The following is an 18408-nucleotide window of genomic DNA, read 5'->3' on the forward strand; positions in this document are numbered from 1 at the left end:
TTCACCTCCAATGCACGATTCACTATTTCCCTCCCTAAATTCACTGGCAATGACTTACGAAAAGAAGCCGATGCAATCGATGTTGCATGTGATGTGGATGTGGCCTCATTATGATCAATTTGCTGGCTACGAAGCTCCAATATAGACTTATGTTGGCGATACAGATCAAGCTCCTCCTCAGGCACATGGTTTCTTTCAAGGTCCAACCACCACGGGCAGAAACGAGACTCTATGCTTGACATGGCCTGTTCAATGACAAACATGGGTAAACACAACTCACCCTCAATATGAACATGTTTCTCAATCATGGATTCAAAATGACAAATTCAATCACTTACTCTTCCAAGCTTCAAATCGGCATACATATAAGATTGATTGTCAACACAAAGCCACACACTAGCGAGAGGGGGTAAAATATCCAATTGGTGCTCCTCAATTTGAGAAAGCAACCATCTGCAAGCCAAAGCACAAATGATAAAACAACACACAGAAAGAAGCATGCATGTTTTTTAACAAGGAATATCTGGGTTATGTTGGAGGAAAACCTATAAACGACTCGCCGTGCAGCACTTTGTAGGCCTGGTTGATGGTCAATATCATGGCTAAATTTTATGCCTCCTTCGTGCACTTTGAAAGCCCTTTTGAAGTACTTTCTTCTGCATAGAACAACAAAAGAGGTGAATCGGCTCTCACCTGGCAACCTGACTCGATCGGCATTTTTAATATCATTTTGGATTCTCAAACCCAGCTCCGTGATCTGAAGCCAGTAGGAGTACATGTGCAGCCATTCCCTAACCTTTGTCTTATCATTTGGCATACCCTCAAGTGATCGCACTGCAGCCTGAGAGTTGTCCAATAGCTTGACAATGTGAGCCTTATCTGTGTCTCTGATGCAAGCAGAACCTATCATATTGAGCTTTTCCTCTGTGGCCACATGATTACTTGACGCGTGCCATGGGAGGGAGAGCACTGCACACCAAAAGGCCTCACCGTTGGAGGGATCAGCAATCCTTGCATATTTTGATGTTTTTCCTCTGTAGAGAACTTCTACCTTTCGAGTCACATTCTCCCTAGCAGACTCGGCAAGTGGTCCATTTGATGCCTCATCAATTTTTTGCTCCATCTCATCCTTGAACAAGAGCCAAGTCATAATCTGGATTGGCAAATGAAGCCAACTAGGCCTTCCTCTGGCAGATGCACTCTGCATCTCTCTCTCAACCCATAGCTTGTCCTCATTGTCCAAATGTGCCATGAGAGTTGTTAGGTCGGACTCTCCCAATCTTCTTAGTTGAAGTAGACGATCACCAAATGTGGTTGGCACAAATGCATAATCATGCGTCCTACAAAACAAAGAAGAAATATGTTAATATTCTTGAGTACAAACAACTTACTTGACATAGAAGGAGACTCTGATAACAAATTAACTTACTTGTTCAACCTGGACAATGAAAACAAAAGCTCACCCACATCCCTCCGCTCGAACACATAAAATTTACAGAGAACACAACAATGCATGGACAAATCCCCTTGAAACCCTGTAATAAAACACAAAATTAGGAAGGACAAAGAAGCATAAGAAACTATAACATCCCAATGAGAACTCACCTGTAGAAATGCAGTCCATCCAAGCATTGTGTCGATTATTACCATCAAGAATATGCACCATTTTTCGGCTCAAGTACGGACCCCACTCGGGGTCAAGTGCAAGAGTTTCCTCAAATTGTTGATTCACAGTCCTCCAATGCTCATCCCAAGATTCCTCCCTCTCTTGTGTCAATGGTGTCTCCTCCCCTTCCAAGTCCATAATTGATACTGTGAAAGCTCCCATGCTCTCAATGTACCCACCTAGTTTTTTGAAGCTTCGAGTAAGAGATTTATCTGTTGAGGGAGAAACCTTTCGGATTGCCTCCGTCTGGATCATCCTACAGAGAGGAACACGTGGAGGTGGAGAACTAAATTTGACTCCTATCCTATCTAAAAAGGCTTGTGGAGTAGATGTCTCTAGAATCTTCCCAAAAATATCAACCTTATTTTTTTTCTGCTTGCTTCCTTCAGTTTGGGTTGTGACAACTGTTTCTTCTTGATCCTCTAGTGGATGTGTGTTCTCTTCCCCCTCTATCTCTCTCCCAGTATCCTCAGTATTCTCACCTTCATCCTCATTATCACCACCTTGAGTATTCTCACCCTCATTTTGATCACCTTTATTTTCCTCAATTGCCCCCACTACATTTTGTCCATCCTCCTCATTTCTTTCATCACTATGTAGATGCTGCCTATCCATATCCACCTCCAGGTTAGTGTCATCTATGATATGTACCGCATGCTCTGTAGTAGTAGGGTTTGAGGAGGCGGCTTGCTCCAAAGTGCTAGAAAAATCAGCTTGCCTCCTTGTGTGTCTCGATGAGCTCTCACCTGGGCCAACCTGCACACTCTTTTTCCGCTTAGCAAGAGGTAACTCATCCATTTTTGCACAACAAGAACCTTTCAAGCAAGATGCTCTAGTGAAATGACTCGAACTCATTTGAAAACCAGATAGCCATGCAAAAATACAAGAACAAATCTTCAAATAGTATTGTACTCGTATTGTATAATTAATTGATTATTTTAACAGCAAATTCAGTAATACGACACAAACTTAAAGAAAAGGTGGCACATTCACTAAAGAGATTAAATTCAGTACTGCAACACAGTCATCAAACAAAGGTGGTACATTCACTATCCAACAAAACGGCCAACTCATTATAACGAACAGAATATCTTTGAGATTATCATATGGAGTGCTTTGGCCCAAATTCCAAGGCATTCAAAGCCGTATTGAATATTTTAAAAAAATCTCCATTGGAAAATATTTACGGAGCCCTTTTTAGGTGTTCAATTCAAGGCATTCAAATTTATTGGAAAATATATAAAGATTCGGTAGCCCAAATCTGAAGGCATTCAATATTGAGTACTAATAAACTTTAGAAGTGATATTTCGCAATCCAACACTTTTTTAAGGACAAACTTTTTTCTTTTTGTGCTATTGTTCTTTAGATGCACATGTTTGCTGGTCTCCTCTCTCGACTGTGTGAGCCGTTTCTCAACCAAGAAGACATCAAATGTGAGTTTTTTGAGCTTCTTGTATACACAGTCTGCATAATATAGACAGTAGTAAGAGAGACAGTCTATGCAATGTGTTTGAGACAGCACCATATAGATAGCATGTTCTTACACTACTCTCTCCAAATTTCTGCCGCCGCTTGAAACGAACTCAAAATCGTGATGATTTTGTCAATGCTCGGCAGCAAAACATCCTATTATTTTGTGCGCTGAGCGCACAAATTAATTCAAGAAAAATAGCAAGAGGTAACGCCGCACATCTCATACTGTGTGTGGAGTGTGGCAGTAGCAAAACATCCTATTATTTTGTGCGCTGAGCGCACAAATTCATTCAAGAAAAATAGCAAGAGGTAACGCCGCACATCTCATACTGTGTGTGGAGTGTGGCAGTAGCAAAACATCCTATTATTTTGTGCGCTGAGCGCACAAATTCATTCAAGAAAAATAGCAAGAAGTAACGCCGCACATCTCATACTACTGTGTGTGGAGTGTGGCGGCAGCAAAACATCCTATTATTTTGTGCGCTGAGCGCACAAATTCATTCAGGCAAAATAGCACAAATTCATGGATGATGATACCTTTCTGTGTCTCTTTGTTGGGGAGAAAGATTGGAGTGGGGAGAGGGCCCTGCGCATGAGATAGGCGTTTCTTTGCTGGGGAGACGTATGATGCTTCATGATCGCTTCTCTGCGTGTGTGTTCGATTGAAGATGCTTCTGTGTGGAGGACGACTAAAAGCGTTAAGTAATTGCTTCATAAGAAGTAGCCGACTACTAAAAACCCTAAGTTAGGCACTGGACAAATTTTTTTATCCTAACACTAATGAATTTCAACACTAAAATTTAAGGGTTTGGTCAATATTTTTTCGATTTATTTAAATCTATAGCACAGTTATGCTATGGCATCCAACTGGTAGAGTTTTTGAAATCTAACAGGAGATTATGAAAAAGCGCAAGAACTCACACAAAGCAAATATGTGTGTGTGTGTGTGTGTATACATACACATACGTGTACACACAAACATATATACATATATACATGTACTCTTTTTGATACCCTTCATTATGACTATTTTTGCAATAAATATTTTTATTTGCTTCTACCCATAGTCTTAAAATGAGCCTGGTAAAATTGTATTATGGCTAGTATATGCTATTGATTAGAGCAAGAACATCTAGTATTAAAATATTTTTGGCTAATATTCAATGTAAATTCTTTAATTGTTGTTGTGATTGCATTATGCAGGGAGGCTCGTGTTTTCCTCCATTCTACAATGGGTGCATGCATCCGAGTCCCCTTCTTGAATGGCAAATGTCTTGTGTCAATCAACATGATCCGGGGGAAGCTTGGAACTATTGGTGGGATAAATGTGGAGGCCTTACTTGAAATTGGAGGAGAGTATGAGCCCATTTGTCCTTTACACTTGTATGCAGGGATTGGAGACGAGGCATATTTTATCTTGGAGCATTCATTGTCCTCTGTATATATTGCCAAATCAGAGAATTATTTTGAGACCCCAGAACAAGGCCCCTCAACTATATTTCCTCCCGGTTCTCGAAAGAGTACTCCAATGTAAGTGGCATTAACTTTGACTTTGACATTTTCTGTTTTGCATTGCGCATTGAATTAGAGAGCATTGTGCTTTACAGTGACTTGGACACTGAAGAGATAGAAGAAATCAATGTCCAAGCACATGGGTCATTGCAAGAGGAGATAGAGGTCTCTCCTGTGGAAAAGTGCTTTCAACATTTGGAAGAGGAAGATGTTCAGTTTGATACTGCGGTCTCTTGCTTTCAAATAATCCGCATGTTACCTCCTACTGATGTCTTGCACACTTTAATCCATGATTGTGATTACAAAGGGAAGGTAAAAGAGCTTCCCAAGGTGTACCCAGAGTTCAGTACATATGAGCTTGAAGGTGGGAAAGGTATGGAAGGGATGGAGCAAAAATACGAGGGCAACATTTGGACAAAGCCACAAACGCAAACTAGGGCCAATAAAACTTTTGTTCTTAGGAAGAGCTTCTGCGGGGGAACCTTCCAGTGCATGAATGAGCACTGCTCCTTTAGGACACGTATGAATCAACCAAACAAACTCCATTGGAATGGGCAGCTGATAAAATCTCCAAAATATGGGAATTTAGCAATTGGGAGCTTCGGGAACCTTGAGTGTTTTTTCTGCAAGCATGTGCCAATGTGTCTTAAAGAATGTCCTGCCTGTGTCTATTATTTTATGCCAAAAGAATCAATGCATAGCAGACTATTTATTCATTATGGCAAACATACACACATGGTTTCCAAGGGAATGTGCCGAGCATCGATACGAAATATCAAGGCCTTTGTAGCACGTGCAGTGGGCATCGACCACAACGCTGGGCCCAGAAAGGTACAAATGATTGTGGCAAGGGAGGTGGTTCTAAGAGCATTCACTGATGATGACAAGGCACAGGGAGAATTCATGACAGAGAGGGAGCTACAGGAGATGTCGCAAGAGTTGCAAAGTTTGATAAATGTCAAAAAGTACGTAGGAAGTGCAATTTAGCAAAGAATAGTATGCAATTATCATCTTTAATACACTAAGTATGCTTTATGAATGCAAGGTGAAGCAGATGGTAATGCAAACACGAAAAACAACACGGCCTCTGGGTGAAGGATATGAAGCCATTCTTAATCTAAAAAGAACATGCCATTTTGAGTTCTTCCATGGTTCTCGATTTCCATTGCAAGCCACCACTACTACTGAGCGTTGCTTTATCTTTAAGATGTCTACTACTGGACCTGGTTCTGGGATTGACATTGTTCGGCGAATGGACAAGGATGGTAATGGGGATCTTAATCAAGCATGGGTCTGCTTTGATCATGTACATCGAGTGGATACTGGATGGCATACAATGGGAGCACATGTTTATGACCACATGTAAGTTACAAGCGGTAGAGAGCATTGCTTAATTTGTGTCTTTAATATAACTCTGTTTCCATTTGTGGCATGCAGGATTGGTGAGCTATTGACAATAGCAACTTGTGAATTTAGAGAAGAGGATGAGGATGCTCAAGTCATGTTTTGGGAAAATATGAATTTGGTAATGGTGGAGCACACAGGGAAGGTAGCAAATTTTTTTGGGTTTATGGCGGATGAGGCTGGCGCTAACTGGAATGCAGTGAGACGTGTCTTCAACGACGGAAAGGAGATGATTGAAAGGGAAAGGTCATGTTTATGGCATTGGGAAGACAACCTTCGTGTCCACAGGAGAGGTACATCTATAGCCCACATCAAGAAAAGCACAGGGAGATGTGTGAGAAGTGGAGGACTGCCCCAAACAAAGAAAGTGCCCTTCAGCAATTTCGCAGGATACGAGCATGGTGGGCAACTGGCAAGGCGGCTGATAGAAACATCCCTAAGCTTCTTAGCTGGTTGAGTTGGTGGCACTATAGGGTTAGTCGATGGGGTCATTTCATTTTAAAGGTAATGTTTGTAAGAGATTATTCATTGTATTATTGTGTGCCTCCTACTTATGTGCACTGCATTGTTTTTAATCAATTTCTATCACTCTCTTGTAGGATGGAGAGCCTATTGTCAATGCTCTTGTCCCAAGGACAAATATGTCAGAGACCAAGCATGCAAGCTGGTTGGCAGGGGAGGGGTATAGGCAAAAGATTAGTCTTTATGATGCTTGTGTGACAGATCTAATCAATGCTTACTTCCAATGTGCCAGACAACTGGCTTTCTTGGAAGGAAAATACACAGGTTGTGGGCCTACATTGGAGCTTTTGGTTGAGAGAGCTCTTTCTCGACAGAAAGCAAGTCCATCCCCAATAGCTACCTCACGAGCAGTGGATGATGCAGTGGCGGGGACCCCTATGTTTTCAAATAGGGTAAAATTCAAGGGTGAGAATAAAACTATTCGAGCCAAAAGGCCACTACACGACTCAACAGAAGAAAACTTTGGCAACTCTAGCCATAGGCCTGAGTATAACTATGTGACAAGAGAGAGGTTAGAGCCTGCAATAGAGGTCGATGAGCAATGCAAAGTTTTAGAGATCCTTGAAAGTGATGTGCATGATACAAAGTGGGCCTTGCGGAGGATACCAACAGTGAATCGAGTTGAGTGCAACCACTGGGCATCAGGGAAAAAGTGTAGCTCAAGGTTGCGAGGGGGTGATGTCAGTCCTTGTTTTTGGAGTGATTGTCAACTATCCTCCTGGAAAAAGGAGAAGTATTGCTATTTTTGTAATACAGATGTTAGGCACACTTGGAAAATTGCAAAGACAATATTACATCCACCAGAGGATGTCCCTTGTGTTTGGCCCATTGCTAAAGGTACCAAGTTACAAGTGAAAGAAGCCTGCAAGCTTATTAGAGCAGGATATGACATTGGTATTCCTCTTGAGTTTTTTCTAGAAAAGGAGCTTGCAAAAGGCACTAGCGAGACAAACAAGGAGGTGAAACAATTTCCATATCGACGAGGAATTTCAAAGGTTGCATTTGGTCAAATCACTGCAGCCTTAGATATGCATGCAGAAGTTGTAGGCAGCCATATACATATAGAAGGGGTAAAGGAAACATTTAGTATTAATCCATTGACCAACGGGAGCCAAGACACATCTCTGATAGAGGTCACTATTCAGAAGAATCCAATGTGTTCATGTGTGGAGTTCAGAGATAGAGTGGCCAAGAAAAGACCATATCTTGCATGCAAGCACATATACTTTGTGTTCTTAATGATTCTTGGACAGGATGTGAACAACAATATGCATATTCATCAAGTTTGTATTTCTGAGAGAATTGTAAAAGACATGCTAACTAAGTCTATTAGAAGTCATCCTCAACAGCTTTAGGAACCTGCAACCCACTTTAGTTGAAATATGTATGGGGGTCATGTCATACCAGCTGAACCGTAGTACTTGTTTTGGAAATGTTTTGGTTATTTTATAAATTTTCCTGTCTATTGTCTTTTGTTTGCTAATGGCTCTCCAACATTGTGAATACTATAGATTCAATATCTTTTTAGCGAGCCAAGCAATATGGGTTTAATAGTGATTTTTTGTATCTGCACCATTGGTTCGAAAAAAAAATTATTGCAATGGTCATTTTAGAACATTTCATGTCTTCTTTGTTTGATTGCTACAGAATTGCACTGTGGTTCCACTCTTCTCTTTAACATTTCATGCTCGCTTAACATCATACCATGCCCCTACCTGCTCACTTTCACAAGAACATGAGCTCTACTCATTGCTTTGTGCTCGCTGCTCTTGGCTCGCTTTTTGACCACCCCCCATTGTTTATGAGCTACAACTTGTCGTTGTGTAGGTTGTTGGGGTAGATCCGTCGGCTCTGGCTCCGCACCTGTAACAAGGTTCCAAAATCCTTTTCCTTTCAGAAATCTTTTGATCCTTTACTTCCATGCCTGGAAGTTCTTTCTATCCAATTTCTCACACCCACAATCTGTATTGGGCAGTCTGACATATTTACTCAATGCAAATACACCTTCTGCACACGTGCAATCCTGTAAATGAGCCTTCCTCGACTCAATAACACTGTAATAAGTGTCCCAGATACTCCAAAGTACTCAACCAACTTCATTGTTGATGTAGAAAATCACACTAAGTGCATTCAAATTGAACTAGCATACGCAGTCCAAAATACCCTGTTTTGGCACACTTTCCAAGGCTTCCAAATGCTTCAAATTAAAATATAGTGGTTCAATCAACTGTAGATGACTTGCATTGACATGCAACAAGCTAAACATTGCATATTAACACCAACCAAGGTGCATACATACCAGAAATATCAAATCCCCTTCTCTGTTTTGAGAAAAACCAGTAGGAAAAGTGCTCTAATTTCTTCAATTCTTGTCCAAATTGAGGGACCAGGCATTCATTATCTTAGCAATGATTTCTACTAACTCCATATAAAAGGAATTAGACCAATTGTAAAAATTGAGGTAGTAATTAGTCGATTATGACCCTTTGTTTCACTAATCACACTTTACAGCATTCTTAATCAGCTCATAATTGGCTTCCAAATGCATAATTGCTCCAACAAACCACATAGCATCCTTCTCCTCTGTGTGTATCATAGTATTGCTAAGCAAATTGTGCATGTAATCAACCAACCAAGCTTGTATTAGACCTCAACCATGCAAAAGAGATAAAATCTACCATGTTTTAGCCTCTAGGCTGCGCCGCCTACAATTAGGGAGAATTGAAGGCTTATGTGTGGCTAATGATGGTATATGGGAGTTGCCAACACCCCTAGGCATGCACTCAAGTCCTCAATGTGATGATTTTTGTAAAAACGCGGCTCCAATTGCATAAAACATGAGCCTCTATTCACTATTTTTTTGAGGGCTTCAAAATAGAATTTTTCCAATCACTTCAATGCATTACACTTGCTCCAAAATCACTCTAGGGCTTGCACATGAGATGCGAACACATTCCCATTGCCAGAAACATGAATCTTTGCCAGATTTTCAACCATTTGCAACATACATTCACCACTATCAAGCTTCAATGGAGAGCTTGCAAAACAGATTTTTAAATTTATTTATTTTTTGCTTTGGGCAACTCAAATATGATATTGTTTGTGATTTTGCACCTGCAATCTGCTCAAGGATGTTTAGTTTTCCTTACCTGGTAGGCCAAGCTCGCAGATTTGGTGAAAATTGGTGTGGTCCAAGCTTCACAGCTCTAATGGCAAGCTCCACAGCTTTTTTTCACAATTTCTTCTCCCTCTTCTCACTCACTCATAAACCCTAATAGAGAGCACCAAGCTCTGATACCATGATGAAAAACAGGTAGAGGAAGTGAGCACACACAAACAGGAGAAAACCCTAATGTATTAGTCCAAACCCTAGCCATAGAGAGAAGCCATGTCCCATCTCACACAATGCATAAAGCCATAATCCCAAAAGCTACAACACACTACTTGTGTTGTGTCCACACACTGCTAACCCTGGCTACTGTCCACACAATTATGACCAGCTGGACGCGGTCATTTATATCCCACACATGCTACTACTAACACGTCAGCACTCACATAGTGCAGCTGGCACAAGCTGACATCGAGCTTGAATCTCAACACAATTAATGTTACGTAGTACTTGTTGCAGCCACCATTGACATAGTATCTGGACCCCAACATCACATTCCTACTCACATTTCTATCACGTGGAAATACATGTTTTGTTTGCTTTCTAAATTGACATGCTTCACAAACTTTCTGCATACCTTCAACTTTAAACTTAGGTAGCCCTGTCACAATTTCTTTAGTCTGCATACCTTCAACTTTAAACTTAGGCAGCCTTGTCACAATTTCTTTAGTCAGCATAGACTTCATTCTTTGCACATTCACATGCCCAATTCTCTTATGCCAAATGTCTGTACCTGCAACAACTGATGATCCATTTGCAAACATTGCAGCAGTCACTTCAGGCATATTCACATTCAATGTAAGCATTTTTCCCACTCTGTTGCCTTTTGCAACTAACCTGCACTTATCTTTGAAGTCTTCTACATATAGCCTTCATGGTTAAACCGAACCTGCAGACCTTGCTCAATCATCTAGCCAACAAAAACCAGATTCTTTATAATGTTTGGAACATGAAGTACATCTTCAAGGTACTTCACTTTACCATCCTGCATAGACAATGGCACATCTTCATGGTCTTTAAGACTCTTTTTCAAAACTGGTCTTTAAGACTCTTCATTTACCGCTTAGCCCTTAGCATGAACCAAGCTCTAATACCATGAAAAGATGCAGGGGAGAAGAAAGCTTGAGCTCTTGCAAGCACACACAAACTCACACAAACCCTAGAAGAGAACACACAAGGTGAAAGGTGGAAAATTCTTCTTCTTCTTCACACAACAAAAGAGGTCTACAAAGAAGATAAAGTCACTAACACACATAATAGAGTATATAAAAGCAGTCCATAATGTGAACAAGCTAAGAGGAGTGAGTAGATGTGGACTAGTTGGTGTAGTCCAGCTGTAGAACCTCGGCGAAGATATGTCAGTGCCAACTATCAAAACCTGCCAGTGATATAAATGTCGAACGGTCATGCAGGAGCCTCGTGAGTGTTAGCTCATGTTCAGCTTGACAACTCAATAGGCAATCACATGTTTAACCATGGAGCTATGGAGGATGAAATCTCTCCATGGTTGAGTAGTAAGAAGAAGAGAGAGCAAGTTGGGCACAACACAAGTGATTGTATTATGAATGAATGAGAACAAGATGAATGAATCGCCAAGTATCGTGCACTTTTATATGCATTAAACCCTATCTTTTAACTCTAACTCTATGAGGTTGTTCACAAAAAGTTGGCTATAAACCTAATGACCAGATGCATGTATCCCCAATGTCACATGGTATTTTTATGTATTATTTCAACAGCTAACCCATACAAGATTCGCATAGCCAGCTAGAACATTCTCCCTCATAAAGTCATAATGTATCCTCGGGGGGTGCACTATATGGAAGCCCCTCCTACGACGTGCGTTCAAGGGGTATTTAAAAAACCCCTTATCTGTGAATTTTGAGCTAATAAAACTACCCCTTTTTCTTTATAGACTTACGGGTTTTTTTCCAAAGTACAATTAAAATACCCCTCTTGTAATTGTATTTCTGTAAATTTACCCAATATTTTGGATTAAAAAAACCCCACCTAATGATCGCACGTGGTAGACTTACATTTTTTGAGGTGCACCCCCTGAGAATGTATCTTAATGTGCTTCATCCTAAAATGGTGTATTAGGTTACCAACCGCCTATATACTTCTCATGTTGTCACAATAAATGACAATGGCCTACAAGCTCACCCATATCACCAAGTAGCTTCTAAAACTAAGCTACCTCACAAGCCATGAAAATGCCCTTATACTCTACCTCTATACTCAACAAGATATTTTTCAGTTGTTCCTTATTCCTTCAACTCACAAGTACCACACCCAAATGCGTACTCCACCCTATGTCCGAGAGGGAAGAGTGGGACCAAAAGGTATGACTCCTCCCTACAATATCTTCAGTTGTTTGCTGAGCGGAGGGTTTGACACTTTGAAAGATGGTAGTCCTACAAGAAGAGAATGTCACTAGGTCCACCAATAAGTGCTACTCTGTGAAGCTCCTCCTTCTCCTTAAAGACACCATGCCTCCTAGAAGCACTATGGTCCCGTTAACCTTTGAATGTTCCATGAGAATTCACATAGCTAAGGATGCCACACCTCTTGGAAGCATTGTGGGCCCCTTAACCTCTAGATATTCAATGAGATAATTTGCAAAGGTAAGAGTGGTGGAAATAGGAACTAACACAACTTCCCTCTAGTCGAAGTCTTTGGCATGGGTTTCAATGTGGAGAGTAGTTGTTGTCAAAACCAAGATGTAGCTATGCTAGATGGACACATATCCTGGCCTCCATGTGTACCAACTCTATTCAATCCCTAGAGTATGCATACTCCAAAATCTAGCTATCAAAGTGTAGTTATCTATAGGAGGAGGGAAGTGGTACTATCATCACTAAAATGTGAAGAAATACAAAAAGTGGCACCTCCTATAGGACACCACCTCTCTTGTGTGATCTTGAGGCTAGAGCCACCCAACTTCATCATCTGAGCTAAAGGCAAGAGGTGGGTAAGCACATATGTAATGCGTCAGTTATGAAAATGATGCAAAATCTCTATGTCCTATGCCTTTGTATAGTAGAGGATACTGACTGTACTATACCTGGATATCTTCTAAGTGTTATATATTTTTGGTTGTGTTAGATATTTCTTGGCAGTATTGTTTTAAAGTCAAATATACCCTCAGAAAGAAGGATCTTCACTTTGTTGGGAAGTCATTCAATACTAGATTGTATGGCCATATCTAGCTACTGCAAATTCTTAATAGGAATGTTCACCCATTGGATTTGAATTTGATATATTTACTCCACTTCTTAATAACATCAGATTTTTTAATTTGGCAATGAATAGACCATCTTTAGCCAGGCATAAAAAAATAAAAGAGCATCTTTAATTGAGTTATTTGATTAATTTTTGGACAAAATAATCTCATTTGGCTATTCATGTGTGAAATTTCATGAAAAGAACTAAATTAAGGTATAACTCTACTTTATAGGTCTTCCTATCTTTATATCACTACATGTATCTCCAATCAAGTACTACTTATTTATTCTATTGTATATCAATCATTTGTATGAATTTATTCAATTATTTTCCAATGTGTTAATATATTTCACTACTTACAACAAGAATATGTTACAAAGAAATAGCATTATCATTTGTTTGGAGCAAAATGCTTAGGAATTGTAGTGTGGACAGCTAGTCACATGCTGTATGTACTGAATATCATGCAATACCATGCGTAGATATAACTCCCCCTCCTTCCTTCCCTAGTTTCAATGCTTACCACCCAATGCAATGTGTAGCACGATAGTATTCTGTCTTGGTAGGTAGACCCCCTAGCAAAAAGTAGACTTAGGGAAGTGGCTATAAGAGGACATATAACATGATAAGGGGGTGTCTCACGTATTTTATCTTGGTAAGGGCTTCGTTAATGTGCCGCTCAGAAAAGGGCAAGTTGTATTTGAGCTGTTTGCAACGGCTCCATTGTTTATGAGACAGAAACTTATTCATGACATGCCTTTCAACCCTCTGTTTGATGTAAACAAGAGCTTACAATAAGCTTTCCCAATCTGGGTTGAGATAGTAGGCCTACCACCTTGTTGGTTAAGGTTGGCGTTGGGAGAACTAGCTAGTGCCCTTGGCCTGGTGTTGTATATCCCAAAATAGGAGGTTAGCAATCACCTTGCAAACAACATATGCATCACTTGGAATACCTTGAAAGAAACACCTAGAACTTTAGAAGTGGATTTGGGTGAGTTAGTAGAATAGAGCTGAACCTGAAATTCGGCCCATTCCCTAGGGAATGATTCAGATGCGGCGAGTTTGGGCATATAGTAAGAAACTAAGATGGAAAGATTCATGAGAAGCCTGAAGGTCAGGAGAGGAAGGCTGGAGAATCCAGTGGAATAGTAAAGTAGGGAATAAGGAAAACAATGTGACCTTGATGAAGGAGGGGAAAGGGAGGGAAGTGCTAGAAGCATTTTAGATAGAAATCTTTCAGGAGGGATAGTTATAAGGATTGGGCAGTGTTGTATGGGGGGGTTGGGGTTGTTATAAAATAATATATAAGTCCTTGAATAACAGCAAACCATTCAAATGGTAGGATCCTAGTCGTTGAGATTCAAATTGAGGGTGAAAGGTTGTGGGTGGTGAATGTATATCGGGTTCACAACTACAAGGTCGGGAGTGAAAGGTTGAAAGGTTGTGGGTGGTGAATGTATATGGGGCGAATAGTGGCTGCTCGGCTTGCTCAGGAGTGAAGGAGGCATTACAATTCTATATTTACCCACTCATGCTAAAGCCAGGTTAGCTCTGTACCTTCCCAAGTGTTTACATCAAAAGGAAATATGGGCCAACCTAGTAAGGGAACTAGTGGAAGACTCTCATGTCCTTATAAAAGGCAAATGGTTGGGGTTAGGCGGAAAAGATGAGTTGTTATCCTATGCTCCCCTGAGAATTATAGGTTTTCCTTTTTGTAAGTTCCTATGTGACGAATGGAAGGAAGCGTTGGGGTTGGTGATTTGGGATGGTTGCTCTAGAGTCATACGAAATTTTTTGTTTAGCCTGGGGATATATTGGACTCATAAATTCACTCCTCCTTTTTCCCTTATAGACATCAGTTTAGCTAAGAAGTTGAACAATAAAGGTCTGAGAAGATTGGCTGATTGTTGGGATTGGGCACTAGTGGGATGGAAAGAACTCGATCAAATGGAAGAAGAGTTTAGACTACTTCCAAGGGAAAGGAAGGTGGTAAGATAGGTGTTGGTAGAAGTGCAAAGAGAATGGGATGAAAAGAATTGGATCAAATGAAAGAAGAGTTTAGACTACTTCCAAGGGAAAGGCAGCTGGTAAGACATGTGTTGGTAGAAGTGTAGAGAGAATGGGTCTCTATAGCTTTTGATGAAAGACTAGGCTTGGTCTACTGGAGTCAAATTTGATAAAGGGGCAACCAGTGTTTTATATATGGAGTGAGGTGAATGTAGAATATTGTACTAAAGTAGGGAGGGTAAGTTGGAACTCTAGCATTTGGAGGAAGAGGTGAAGACCATATTAGCAAGTTTGGGAACATTACATTACTTTGGGAATTTTCTTTTCAGTCTAGTCTTTTTGGTGTATCTTGAGCATACTAGTTCCAAAGTTGTCAAAGAATATGGATTTAGAACCTACTCTTTAAAATCTTTCTAGCGATATGTCACATACTGAGGGGGTTTTGACAAAATCTTAAAAGGGTATACCATTCCCCCCATTTTTCTATCTTGCAAAATGGGAATTGGGATTTTCCAAAACTCCCTAATATGGTCTTTCTGGAAGATAATACGGAACTAAGTATTCGTGTGAAAGCCCAAGTTTTCTTGTGGGGGAGAGTGTGCATATGGGCCTAGCCTATTGGGTCTCAGTTATTTCAGAGGAACTTCACTTCTGCATACTGTCCTAGATGCAAAACTAGTCTGGAAGATGGGAGACATGCTCTTTGGGAGTGTCTAGTTATTAGAGGGGCATGGAGAAGAATTGGGAAATGGGTCTTAAGAAGCATAGGGTGCAAGGGTATTGGGGGGATTGGGTCTTATGTAGACTATCAGTGTTGATGGGGGTGTTGATTTGGGTTTTAACATAATTAAATTTTTCTTCTTGTAGGACATATGGAACTCTAGAAACATCATAATTTTTCAGAAAGAGACTATTATTGGGGTAGATGTGTTAGAATTGATGCATAAATGTGTATATATGTGCTCGTTAGTTAATTATGTTAATAAGTTGAATGAGGATGTTATGGTACAATTAATTTAGGCCCTTCAAGTTAGGATTAGATGACATGTCCTATAGTTGAGGAGACTCTTGTACATACTAGGTTACCTAACATTTGCTATCATGTAACACGGATACTAAGGTTTGGATATGAAAGTAAAGGAGCTTGAATTTGGGCCAAAGACATAGGTGGTACTTGAAAGAGAAGCAGCCAGTCCATATTTCTGTTGGATTTATTGAGAATCCCTCGGGGACTAGGCTAGTGGTGAAAATCAGGACAAGAGGGGAGGTTATGGAGAAGCAATCCCCTAAGGGCCACACATTTGAGGCTATGATTGTTGCATGTATGCAACTCCGATATCACATTTCATGGGAGGAGTCTTCCTTTGCCTGGGAGGATGAAAGGTGGGACCTGATCTATAGATTACTCAATAGTGAAATGTAGGAAGTTCTCCAAAATTTGGTGTGGCCTTTGGCTTTAAAGTATCTACTCCATGTAAATAAGAGAAGGTATGTATTAGTAGGTGAAAAGGACTTGTTTTGTTAATATAAATATATATAATTATTGTTAATTCTATAAATGTAGGAAGTTCTCTGAACTTTGTGTGGTTTGTATAAATAAAGTATTTACTCCATGTAATTAAGAGAAGGGATGTGTTAGTAGGTGAAAAGGACTTGTTGTAAAGGGTAATTTTTGTTAATATAAATATATATAATTATTGTTCCCAAAAACAAAGGAATTGGAGTGTGGTTATAACAATACTAGGATTTTGTAATGAGAGTGAACCTTTGAGTAACAAAGTCCTGATGACTCCTAAATATAGGAAGCAATGGCTTGCACATGAGATTGGGATTTCGCATGAGGATGGGAGTTTGCACGATAGCAAGGGCAACCTCCTCAAGGATACAAAAAAGCTGCATGTAAAGCAAAACGAATGTAGGGTTAATATTTTGTAGGAGGTTGCAATGTGCATTTGACACTATTATTGTAAATATTTTTTTTCCAAACCCCTCTAACCCCTCTTTAGAAGAGATGCAACCGAGCTAGAAGCTACAACCTCACACAAACTACCCTGCAGTGTCAGGGCTAGAACCCATAACCCAACCCTACAGTGTCGGGGCTAGGGTTCCCACAACCTCTTGATTAGGGTGGGTTGTGATGAGTCCACTATTGCTTGCCCGAGTGACAATTATTACAGGATGGAATTTTCGTTTTTTTTCTGATACATGGTTAAAAGAGTTGTGATTGATGACGTGGGAGTGTGTTCTTGTGAATGCGAGAGAGCAGCTGGACCGCAGGTATCAGCAGTATCGGGATCACATGCAGCTGATAATAACGTCGTTCGAGTCGGTGACAGGCGTGCTGGGGGCGGCGGCGCCGTACACGACACTAGCGAGGAGGGCGATGTCGAGGAAGTTCAGGGGGCTGAGGGACACGATAGGTGACCACATACATAAGGTGTGCAAGGCGCTCGGGGAGGACCTTTCGAGCGTGCCTATTTTGAACAAGGGCGAGAGCCCCCAACTCCGCATCGTGGACCAGCGCTTCGGCCACCACGGCCTCCTCCAGCACCAGCAACAGGCGTGGCGCCCCCCACGCAGCCTCCCTGAGCGCTCCGTTTCCATGCTGCGTGAATGGCTCTTCCAGCACTTCCTCCACCCGTAAGCTCTCATTTTAGCTTCTTTAATATAATCAAGAGAACTGTTTTTCCGATTTATACCATCTTCTCCAACCTACCTACTACGTTGTCTCCATGCTCTTCCAGGTATCCCAAAGACTCAGAGAAGCTCATGCTTGCTAGGCTCAGTGGTCTCACAAGAAACCAGGTTTTCAACCCTTGCATGCAATGTTCATTCAACCTGCATTTAGTTTTTGTTGACATCAATCTATCAATTACTTAAGAGTCGTGCATTTTAAGTGCATTTGACATGCAACGATTTGGAATATTGGCCAAAGCAGGTCTCAAACTGGTTCGTCAATGCACGAGTTAGACTTTGGAAACCCATGATTGAGGATATGTTTGTGAAGGAGAGCAAAGTTCTAGAATCAAATGAAGCTACAGCCAACGTTGGGAGTACGAATGCAACTACTACATCTACCTCTGTTGCCGATGAGAAATCAACTAATTATGTACTTAGCTATCACAATGCCGATGAGAAATCAACTAATTACGTACTTAACTATCACAATGCACATGGAAGACAAGGAGATGAGCTCAACTCATATACAAAGACGTGTGCACTGGGATCCACACGTGTAGAGCATGTGGGTGGCGCTTATGGCGAGATCTTCCGAACAACACCACAATCTCCGCACTCAAAAATGGCTCCCGTGCATGCAGACGGAATCGCACTTCTAACACAATATCTATAACCCACTCATTCCATCTCTCAAAGGTTCTCTTCTTCTAATGACTAATTAGCTTTGCTACCATTTCTTTGAAAATCATA

At 40.7% G+C, this 18408-nt stretch overlaps 1 protein-coding gene across 1 annotated transcript; it reads right to left on the reverse strand.

Annotated features, from left to right (window-relative positions):
- Positions 1–1425: 1425 nt before the first annotated feature.
- LOC147623885 (uncharacterized) lies at positions 1426–2663 on the reverse strand. The gene is made up of 2 exons (XM_086820817.1): positions 1606–2663; positions 1426–1535 (listed from the first exon to the last, which is right to left on the reverse strand). Exons 1-2 carry the CDS (start codon positions 2519–2521, stop codon positions 1426–1428), a joined length of 1026 nt encoding a protein of 341 aa, XP_086676943.1. The 5' UTR covers positions 2522–2663.
- Between the last annotated feature and the right edge of the window lie 15745 nt (positions 2664–18408).

Source organism: Cibotium barometz, chromosome 26, assembly GCF_041138505.1.
Source record: "Cibotium barometz isolate CiBa-2024 chromosome 26, ASM4113850v1, whole genome shotgun sequence".
NCBI classification, from domain to species: domain Eukaryota; kingdom Viridiplantae; phylum Streptophyta; class Polypodiopsida; order Cyatheales; family Cibotiaceae; genus Cibotium; species Cibotium barometz.